Source organism: Bison bison, unplaced genomic scaffold (assembly GCF_000754665.1).
Source record: "Bison bison bison isolate TAMUID 2011002044 unplaced genomic scaffold, Bison_UMD1.0 scf7180017864390, whole genome shotgun sequence".
In the NCBI taxonomy this organism is placed as follows: Eukaryota; Metazoa; Chordata; class Mammalia; order Artiodactyla; family Bovidae; genus Bison; species Bison bison.
Window position 1 is genome coordinate 567944 of NW_011494962.1, and position 11468 is coordinate 579411.

At 39.3% G+C, this 11468-nt stretch overlaps 1 protein-coding gene across 1 annotated transcript; it reads right to left on the reverse strand.

Annotated features, from left to right (window-relative positions):
* Positions 1 to 795: 795 nt before the first annotated feature.
* Positions 796 to 11177, reverse strand: LOC105002121 (C-type lectin domain family 2 member F-like). The gene is made up of 5 exons (XM_010858615.1): positions 10861 to 11177; positions 10272 to 10364; positions 4861 to 5045; positions 3994 to 4100; positions 796 to 955 (listed from the first exon to the last, which is right to left on the reverse strand). Exons 1-5 carry the CDS (start codon positions 10952 to 10954, stop codon positions 841 to 843), a joined length of 594 nt encoding a protein of 197 aa, XP_010856917.1. The 5' UTR covers positions 10955 to 11177; the 3' UTR covers positions 796 to 840.
* Between the last annotated feature and the right edge of the window lie 291 nt (positions 11178 to 11468).

Here is an 11468-nt window from a genome sequence, read left to right on the forward strand (position 1 = left end):
ATTCCTGAAAGAATTTTGACAGAATGAACGAGATTATTCAGGCAATTCTCACAGCCAACTGCAGTTCCTTCTTGGGTCCATTCTCCAAACTCTTCTTTCTAGCACCTAGTCTCCCTTTGCACCAAAGACCTACGTCTCAAGCTGAGGTGCACTGTCTGGGACATGGAACTTGCACATAGGTCCTACTCCTCCTGCCCTCCACAGACCTGTTGCTTCATTCCACTCAGGTCCCCTGAAGATTCCTCCCTTCCCCAGCTAGTACCCCTAGCTATGAGTGGGCTTCTCTGAGTGAAGGAACCTCTCCTCTTTTTCAAATATGCCTTGGGGTCCTGGTCCCTTTCTGTTTCCTCTTTTTCTTCCTTTCTTTTGTCCAACCCAGTTGTGTGAGGACATTTTCTTGTCTTTTTAGATGTCCAAATTCCTCTAATAGTGTTCAACAGTTGCTCTTTGAAAATTGCTCCATTTATAAATGTACTGATATATATACATGTATTTGGCAGCATATGGGGTCTAGTTTCCTGACCAGGTATTGAACCTGGACCCCCTGAATTGGGAGTGCAAAGTCTTAGTCATGGGACTACCAGGGTAGTCCCTGTAGTTCTATTCTCAATGCATTTGTGGGGAGAGGCAAACTCTACATTCTACTAATCCACCACCTTGACTCCTGTCTTCTTAGATAAATATTCAAATGAAGATAAAAATGATTGAATATTTCATCAGTGAACTTTAAAAAAGAATGTGTCTGATGGAAAAGAAAATGCAACTACATGAATTTATAAAGTATAAAAAGATAAGTTTTTATTTAATCGCTTTATTTCCTGTATGGGAAAAATTATTTGTCTAAGAACAAAACCCTTTTCTGCTGCATGTGTACTTTCTTGCATCACTACAATTGTCACTACTTATGCCCTTCTGAAACATGCAGGCACACTCTCCACTTCCATCAATACTGAACCTAGAACAAAACAAAAAGATTCACTCTTTATTGACTGAACTTCATGAGAAACAATAAAGCACAACCTAAAATATGCAGTGCAAACTCTGGTGACTATGTTTCAACATGTAGGATGTGGAAGGAATAGAGGAAGCGAAGTAAGCTGCATTTCTTTTCTTATCCAATTTTTACCTCCAAACTTAACCTGTGATGGTGAGAAGAAAGGGTTATCAGGGTAGTAAACACTATAACAAAGGTCCATCTAGTCAAGGCTATGGTTTTTCCAGTGGTCATGTATGGATGTGAGAGTTGGACAATAAAGAAAGCTGAGTGCTGAAGAATTGATGCTTTTGACTGTGGTGTTGGAGAAGACTCTCGAGAGTCCCTTGGACCGCAAGGAGATCCAATCAATCCATCCTAAAGGAGATCAGTCCTGGGTGTTCATTGGAAGGACTGATGTTGAAGTTGAAACTCCAATACTTTGGTCACCTGATGCAAAGAGCTGACTCGTTTGAAAAGACCCTGATTCTGGGAAAGATTGAGGGCAGGAGGAGAAGGGGATGACAGAGGATGAGATGGTTGGATGGCATCACCGACTCGATGGACATGGGTTTGGGTGGACTCCAGGAGTTGGTGATGGACAAGGAGGCTTGGCATGCTGCGGTTCATGGGGTTGCAGAGTTGGACACGACTGAGCAACTGAACTGAACTGAACTGAAACACGATAAATCATTTTATAAAGGATGGAATTCTTCCTTTTATACTTCAAAATCATGCATTTTCAGTCACTAAGTCATGGTCTCTTTGTGACTCCATGGACTGTAGGCCTGCCAGGCTACTCTGTCCATGGATTTTCCAGGCAGGAATACTGAGGTGGGCTGTCATTTCCTCCTCTAGGAGATCTTCCCTACCCAGGGATGGATCCCATGTCTAATGTGTTTCCTGCACTGGCAAGTGGATTCTTTACCACTGAGCTACCTGAGAAGCAATATACTTCAGAATAAAAATGATCAAATAAATTTTTTTGCCATTTAAAGATTATATAAAGGGAGACATTATAACTGACATTAAATTGACCACTCTTCACTTGTTAAAAAAAAAAAATCAGACAGTCTTAAGGCTGAAATAGATGTTCACTCATCTACTCTTGCAACCATTGTCATTTGGGTATTTCTTGCTGGATAGGTTATGACACACATAAATAATTATAAATAAAATATCTTGAAAGGATTTACTAAATTCCTATCTTGGGTCATATATAAAGAGAGGAATTTGAGAGTTCAAAATAAGTAAAAGAAAAATAGAATGGAGAATTACGATGATTCCTGGTATATAATTTCTGTTAATTAAAATGCTTTCAGCCATAGGGAGTTACTTTGTGACACTGGTGTCACTTCCTAACTTCTAGTGTAACTTGAAATTTTTATCTGCCTGTTTCCAAAATGTATGCGATTTCTTTTCCTATGCATTCTTTGGTGTTGAGAGCTCAATAATTGTCATAGGCTGAATTATGTACCCCCCTCTTCAAATATATATATTGAGGACCTCAATACTCATAGCTCAGAATGCAATTATCTTAGGAGATGAAGTGTTTTAAAATGTTGGTTAAGTTAAAAAGAAGTCTTTACAGGGGGCCCTACTCCAATATGGCTGATCTCCTCATAAGAAGAAAAAATCTGGGCACAGATAGGCAAATGCCAGAGGGAAGACCATGTGAAGACACAGAGGAGAAGATGGCCAAGGAGAGAGGCCTCAGAAGAAATCAATCCTGCCAAACCTTTATCTGAGACTTCCGGTCTCCATAACTATTGTTTAAGCCACCGAGTCTGTGGTATTTATTACAGTAGCCTGCCTTAGCAAACTATTGCACCAATTTTAACCAACTTAGTTTTACTTCTCTCATCTTTTTTTCGAAGTGGAGCTGTATATAATACACAATATCTTCTCTCAAGAAAATTCCATAATTGTTAAGTTTGGTAGTCAGAAAGTTTATGTTATACTTTGTCATGTATTTTTCAAAGTTGAAAACATAATGATTGGCTATATTATTGGGCTCAAATCATTGCATGTGTATTTTCACCCCAAATTGGATATAAACACAGTGATGACAGAAATTTCTCTAAATTTAGCAACTCCTGTTACTCTGCTACATCATACACATTCTATCATGTCTAGCACCAAATGCCACTGGACTGAGACAGCATCTATCTTTAGTAGGTGCTCAATAAATTGTAGCTAGTGTCTTCTCTCTATGGGGAAATCAGTATCTTTCCAATTTCTTTCTCCTCCATGAAGTTGGAGAAGATCTTAAATATTTCAAGAACAGAAGTGAAGTCTACAGGCACAATCAGTTCTTCAAGCTTAGGAACATAGAGAAAGTCTAGATTTTCAGTGGTCAATGGAAGCAAACATTTTGCCTTTATCACTTAATTTTCTTCCATTTCAGGTCACCAGTGGGTGTAGTAAGTGTAGGTTTGAGTAAACTTTCTAAGACTCCCATGCCAATGAGAATGTGAAGCAATAGTAAACAAACAAACCAAAGGCAAAGCCCTGAGAATAAGGCAAGGTTCATACACGTTGGATTTTCATTTCGTCTAGAATAAAAGTAATCTTTGTGGCTCACGAGTAGTATAGTCCATCTGAATGTGTAGAAATAAATATTGGTATCTGACCTTCGCCCAAGATCATATATTTGTCTGAAGCTTCTCTTTGGCATTTAATTTGTTGAGGGGCCTTTTTGGGAGATGGTGTAGAGGAAATTATGGAGGTGGCTAATCATAGATTTCTGCTTCCCTGATGGCTCAGCAGTAAAGAATCTGTCTGTAATACAGGAAATTCAGGTTTGATCCCTGGGTTGGGAAGATCCCCTGGAGAAGGAAATGGTGACCCCCTCCAATATTCTTGCCTGGGAAATCCCATGGGCAGAGGAGCCTGGCAGGCTGCAGTCCATGGGATCACAAAAGAGTCAGGCACAACTAAACAAACAAGAACAATTATAGATTCAGAGTTCTTACCATCCTTAACACATTTATGAACAAATACACGCTATTAATGCTTACCAGTTGCTGAATATATCTCCATTTGTCCATACCCAGAGTTTTCTTGTGCTGTCCATTTTCAGTCCAATCCAATAGCAAGAGGGTCCCAGATAGGGCATCAAAGATTCCTTTCACAAAATACAGAGTGCTCTCCTAGTTTTCTCATTCTTATTACCTCCAATGCTAAGGTCATTTTGAGCCCACCACCCTCTTGCTAGAGTTATTGCAACAGCCTAATAACATATACTCTGCTTTTATATTTGTAATTCATGGGCACATTACATTTAAAAGAAAATGATTGTTTTAAAACTTAAGTCAAATCATGTCATATTCTTTATTTTTCATTTTCTGCAATATCTCCTAATTCTAGTTTAAAAAAGCCTACAAGAGCTAGATGGTCCCTATCCCTCACTCACATTCTCATGTTAGGTACATTGACTGGCTGCCTCTTTTCTGTTCATTGAATTTTCCAGGCAAGTACCTACCTTAAGATTCATGTTCTCACTATTTCCTTTTCTGGGAAGTTTGTCCCCCAGATATTCTCTTGACCAACTAACTCCCCTATCTACATTACATTTTTGCTCAAGTGTTATCACTGAGTTGACTATCTTACTTGCAGTCTACCCACTGAAAACACTCATAAAATCCTCTCAACTTACAATTTTTTGCATAAAATTTAATTTACTAACTTGCAACATACTATATAATTTATATGTTTATTATGATTATTTTGTATTCCTTGTCTCTTCCTATGTGATTTAACCTCTATAAAGACAAAGATCTTTGACTGTCTCATTGACTGATCTATTACACCCTTGAGGTATACCTGTTACAGAGCAGCTACTCAATAAATTAAATGGAATATATATTGTGAAGGAGATATCTAACCACTTCATTCTTGGAGTTGAATATGGCCAGAGATCCAGAGTGAGCCATGCATTTTTTCTGGCCATCCATCCAAGTTTTTTCACGTTCAGATTGAAAGAAGCAACTATTATTGATTCGGTTCCAGCTTTGTGGACATATAATTGCATCCTCAGAGCATGTCTTGTTGAAGATCATTGGATTTTTAGCTAAAATTAACACAGTAATTGAGGGGGGAAAATGAAGAAAGTGTAAGAAAATGAAAAAGTTTAACCTTCACTGTAAAAGATTCTCATATATTTCAGACTGAGAAAATATATGTTATTTCCATGTTCAATTCAAATTATATAACTGACATAATTCAGGAAAATTAAAGATCAAGAACAGAGCATAAAACAAATCACCACTGAAGAATGCAGATCTATGCATACTTTAAAATGGTGATAATAAACAAACTTTCAGAAACTTAATCTTCTTTAGACATTTTTTCTTCCATTTTTTTTTTTCGTACTACTGGTATTTTCTTTATTTACCTGTTTTTGCCCCTGTAATTTACTATGGTGGCTGGGACACATCTCAGGTCACCAATATTAATTTTAAAATGATTTTATTTTTTTTTAATATAAATTTATTTATTTTAATTGGAGGTTAATTACTTTACAATATTGTATTGGTTTTGCCATACATCAACATGATTTTAAAATGTCAAGTTCAAATAAACATCTTGTTCAAAAATCAAGTATTTGGCTCAGAACTTGGGTCACCAGAAAGCCATGTTTTCTAATTCACTCACTAATTTGTTCATTCATTCAACAATTATCATTTGAGCTTCCACCATGTGCCAGATAAACTTTTGTAGCTTTAGAAGCACAACTCTATAAATAAGATACAAAAATCCTTCTGCTTAATTGGACTTACACATCTAGTAAACTATACTGCTGCTACTACTGCTAAGTCGCTTCAGTCGTGTCCGACTCTGTGCGACCACAGAGATGGCAGCCCACCAGACTTCCCCGTCCCTGGGATTCTCCAGGCAAGAACACTGGAGTGGGTTGCCATTTCCTTCTCCAATGCATGAAAGTGAAAAGTGAAAGTGAAGTCACTCAGTCGTGTCCGACTCTAGCGACCTCATGGACTGCAGCCTACCAGGCTCCTCCATCCATGGGATTTTCCTGGCAAAAGTACTGGAGTGGGGTGCCATTGCCTTACTAGTTTGTCATAAAATGCATCAAAGTAAAGGGGATTGGGACTGTTGATGGAAAGAGGTGCAATTTTAATGCAATAGTCCAGACAGTGTTCCACGAGATATTTATTATAGACTTGAAGGAGGTAGCTGGGTAGGGGCATATTCACATATAGGGGAAGAGCTTCCCAAACAAAAAGAAGACCTAGGACAAAAGACAAAGATAAATGTGTCTTCCTTCTTCACAAAACAGTAAGGATGCCAGAGGACTGGAGAAAAAATGAAATAGTAAGAGATGAGATCACAGAGATAGTTGAATGACCAGATCCAACAGAGCCTGGCGGCAATTAGTAGGATTTTGGCATTGCTCCAACAGAATAAAAGACCTCTGCAGCATTTTGCACAGATCTGATTTGTCTCAAAAAATTGTTAAAAATATACTCTAGAACTGTACTGCTTGAAATGGTAGCCATAGCTAGGTGTGACTATTCAGCACCTGAAATATTGCTAGTCCAAATCCAGGTGTCTTGTAAGTATAAAATGCACATTGAATATCAAACACTTACTACAAAAAATAATATGAAGATCTCAATAATTGTTTACATAGCTACATGATGAAATGATAATACATTGACTACGTTTGAATTAAATGCAATTAAAACTGTTTCAATTTTTCTTTAATTTCAATGTGGCTGTTAAAATTTAAATGACATTTGTGACTCACACTACATTTTCACTGGGCATATTGCTTTAGAAGGTCAAGAGTGGAAGAGAGAAGAAGATTTAGAAGATGGAAGATGTGGACTGGGAATAATCAAGAGGGTAGAAATGATGAAAAGTACTCAGATTGTGGTCATATTTTGACAGGCCAGGCAGAATTTTCTGATTATATTTGGGGCTTGAGAGTGGGGAAAAGAGTCAAAAAAGGACTATAAAATTTTTGCCTTGAAAATGGAAAGATAAAGTTGGTATTTCCTGAGATGAGGAAAACCACAGATAGAAGGGGCTATAGAAGATAGAAGTTTATCTATCACATTTTCTTTTGTCATCTTGGACAATGCTAGGTTTGAGATGTTTGTTAGAGAGTCAAGTAGGTGGATTTAACAATTTGGAATTCAGTGAGAAGAACCAGACTGGAGATGTATATTTGGAAATCATCAATATTAATGTAAAAGTTTTAAGTCTGGTTCAGGTTACCGAGAGTACAAAGACAGATGAAGAGGGGACCTGCTCTAGGACTGAACCCGGGGCAAAGGTAAGAGGTCAGGGAGAAAAGAAGGAACAAATACAAGAAACCTGCAAATAAGCAACAGATTAGGTAGGAAGCAAGGCATGAGAAAATGCTGTTTTGGAAGTCAAATGAACAAATCATTTCCAAGGAGAGAGACAGTGCTGACTACTACACAGATCAAGTTTGATAAAGACTAGGAATTGACCTGGAAGTTACTAATGGACTTGTAAGGTAAATTTGGTAGAAAAAGAAATGGGAATATGAGCAAAGTAGATTTAACAGAAAACAGCAAAACAGACATTAGGAAAAGCTAGCAAAGATTTTTCAAGGAGGCTACTGTACAGAGGAGAAAACAAATTGGTAGATGAAGGAAGAGTAAAGTCTAGAGAGTTTTGTTTTGTTTTTTTTTTTTGGCAGGGGAAGTAGGAGAGATATCACTGTATCATGTTGCCCATGAGGATGTTTCAGTTGAGCATGAAAAGGCTGATGACATAGAGAAGAGAGACAAGATTTACTAGAGTAATACTAATCAGGTAAGAGGCTATAGGATCTAGCATAGAACATGAACACTCCATCTATATAGTACCAAGAATCTGGATAGAGTTTATGGGTAGAGATAAGAGGTAATACAATAGGTGTGGTGATGAGAGTTATTTGGAAGTTTTCTACTAATTGTCATAAAAATGCCAAGCTGGATGAAGCACAAGTTAGAAGGAAGGTTGCCGGGAGAGATATCAATAACCTCAGATATGCAGATGACACCACCCTTACAGCAGAAAGTGAAGAGCAACTGAAGAGGCTCTTGATGAAAGTGAAAGAGGAGAGTGAAAAAGCTGGCTTAAAGCTCAACATTCAAAAAATTAAGATCATGGCATCTGGTCCCATCATCTCATGGCAAATAGATGCAGAAGCAATGGAAACAGTGACAGACTTTATTTTCTTGGGCTTCAAAATTACTGCAGATGGTGACTGCAGCAATGAAATTAAAAGACACTTGCTCCTTGAAAGAAAAGTTATGACCAACCTAGACAGCATATTAAAAAGCAGAGACATTACTTTGCCAGCAAAGTTCTGTCTAGTCAAAGCTACAGTTTTTCCAGTGGTCACATATGGATGTGAGAGTTGGGCCATAAAGAAGGCTGAGCACCGAAGAATTGATGCTTTTGAACTGTGGTGTTCGAGAAGACTCTTGAGAGTCCCTTGGATTGAAAGAAGATCCAACCGGTCAATCCTAAGGGAATCAGTCCTGAATATTCATTGGAAGGACTGATGCTGAAGCTGAAGCTCCAATATTTTGGCCACCAGATGTGAAGAACTGACTCCTTGAAAAAGACCCTGATGCTGGGGAAGAATGAAGGTGGGAGGAAAAGGGGATGACAGAGGATGAGACAGTTGGATGGCATCACTGACTTGATGGACACAAGTTTGAGTAAGCTCCAGGAGTTGGTGATGGACAGGGAGGCCTGGTATGCTGCAGTCCATGGGGTCATAAAGAGTCAGATGTGACTGAGCGACTGAACTGAACTAAACTGTAAGATTGGAAGCAAATATATAGACTTAATAATGAAGATGTGGAAAGACTCCCTAAAGGTTTGGATAGAAAGGATAAAGTATAAAATAATCATCTATGGAAGTGAGAGAATCAATGCACTCAGTTCAGTTCAGTAGCTCAGTCGTGTCCGACTCTTTGTGACCCCATGAATTGCAGCACGCCAGGTCTCCCTGTCCATCACCAACTCCCGGAGTTCACTCAAACTCATGTCCATCGAATTGGTGATGCCATCCAACCATCTCATCCTCTCTCGTCCCCTTCTACTCTTGCCCCCAATCCCTCCCAGCATCAGGGTCTTTTCCAATGACAACTTTTCACATGATGTGGCCAAAGTATTGGAGTTTCAGCTTCAGCGTCAGTCCTTCCAGTGAACACCCAGGACTGATCTCCTTTAGGATGCACTAGGGGAATGTAGTATAATTGCTAGACCCCAACCCACTTCTTTTTAACTCTATCCTAATTGCACCTGGTATGATTCTCTGATGCTAATGTTTTTTTTCTCCTCAAAGGCAAGCTCATTGATAAATGCCTACTTGATCTCCTGATTCAGCACAAACACTCCTCCCATCACAAAGTCTCACTTGACTACTAGCAAAGTGAAGTGAAAATCACTCAATAGTGTCTGACTATTTGCAACCCCATGGACTATAGAGTCAATGTAACTCTCTAGACCAGAATACTGGAGTGGGTAGCCATTCCCTTCTCCAGGGGATATTCCCAACCCAGGTATTGAACCCAGGTCTCCCACAATGCAGGCGAATTCTTTACCAGCTGGGCCACAAGGGAAGCCCAAGAACACTGGAGTGGGTAGTCTATCCCTTCTCCAGCAGATCTTCCTGACCCAGGAATTGAACCAGGGTCTCCTGCATTGCAGGCAGATTCTTTACCAACTGAGCTATCAGGGAAGCCCAACTACTCGAGGTAGACTTATAATCTCTTCTGCTTCAAACTGAATGTACTTCTACTTAGTAGTTATTTTATCATGGCTCAGGCAGTAAAGAATCTACCTGCCAATGCAGGAGAACTAGGTTCGATCCCTGGGTCAGGAAGACACCCTGGAGAAGGAAATGGCAACCCACTCTAGTATTCTTACCTAGAAAATCTCACCTGGGAGGCTACAGTCCATGGGGTCGTAAGAGTCAGACACAACTGAGCAACTGACACTTTTTTCTTATCATGTTTACATGCTTTTTTCTTCAGTTAATAATGAATTCCTTCCAGGGCAGAAAAATCTACTTTTTTTTTGGTATCATCATATGCCTGAAGTTCAAGAGATATTTATTAAAGGAATGTTCACTCTAGAAGACAAAGCAGAGTAACTAATTTTGAAGAAAAACTAGATGGCTCTGGTAGGGAAAATATTTTCTGAGTCCAGTTGTTCAGTGAAGGGGAAGGAAAAGCTAGTTACTGGTATAACCAAATCAATATTAATACAATCAATATATTTTTAGCAGCAATTGTTTACTCACATTTTTGAGGAAATCCTAACACTGCCCAAAGAAGAAAGGCAATACCTCCACAAATCATACTTGACATGATTAGCATTTTCTTTGTTACTATACCTGTGGAAAACATGTTACTGTTTATCTTGTAAAGAAAAGCAAACAAGTAAAGAAACAAAAGGCCCAAATAATTTTTCCCCTCTATCTTCTCTACATGCTATAGTTCACAACCCAGTAATTAACACTTAGAAAAATGAGGAAAGGCACAGAGATTTAATTTGCAGCAGCAGCAGTCTCAAAAGTGCTTTGGCTCTACTTTTTGGTGCCATTTCTGAGAATTATGTTACTCAATCTTCTGTCTGGATTCCAGAACAGAAAAACAAGTTTCTCCTGGTGCTTTTTAATGAAATACTGCCCTTTCCAAGAGATGGGTGTTAATCCGGCGGAGAAGGGTAGATCCACAACTTCTCTGACGTCTTTGCTTTATAAAGAAGATTGTTTCTACTTAAGGGTCAGATTATGTATGATATAAACCAAAATTCTGAGGATGCAAGGTGGGATCAAGAAAGGATGCTCAGTTCCTGTATCTGAGGGCAACTTCTGTTTTCCCTCTTACCTGGCCTTTTGATCCTCTGCTCCACAACCTTCCTATTCTCAATCCTTTCACTCTCCATCTCAGACGCTCTTGGAGAAGGCTCTTTGACAGTCATAGAGGGTGGAATAATCCTGGGGATGAACTGATGATTATATCTGATCCTCACTGCAGAAAAGCAAGGTGCCAGTTTTCTTCGGGGAGCGGGCGGAAACAAGATTCAACTGGAAACAGTGCAGAAATCTAGCATCCTCCACTCAATCTCAAAACCGAACTTCAGGCAGATGCCCCCTTGGCCAGCGCATATCATGTGTCCTTTTCTTTTAGGTTTTCATGAATCTGGGTAGTAACGGCTACCAGGAAATTACCAACCGGTACTCTAGCTGCAGGGGCGGTGGATCAGCAGCCTGGGATTGGTTGGAGCACAGTGGCAACTCTGAGAATTTCATATCTGATTGGCTCCTTCTCTCTCACCCGGTAACTACTCAAAGCAGAGCCCAGAAAAGCCACTGTGATCCAGTTTTGGCTTCTTTTTACAGTCTCCCGAAAAGCTCAAATCTGAGACAATTTTACATGGTGGGCTGACAGTCCATGGGGTCATAAAGAGTCGGACAGGACTGAGGCGACTGAGC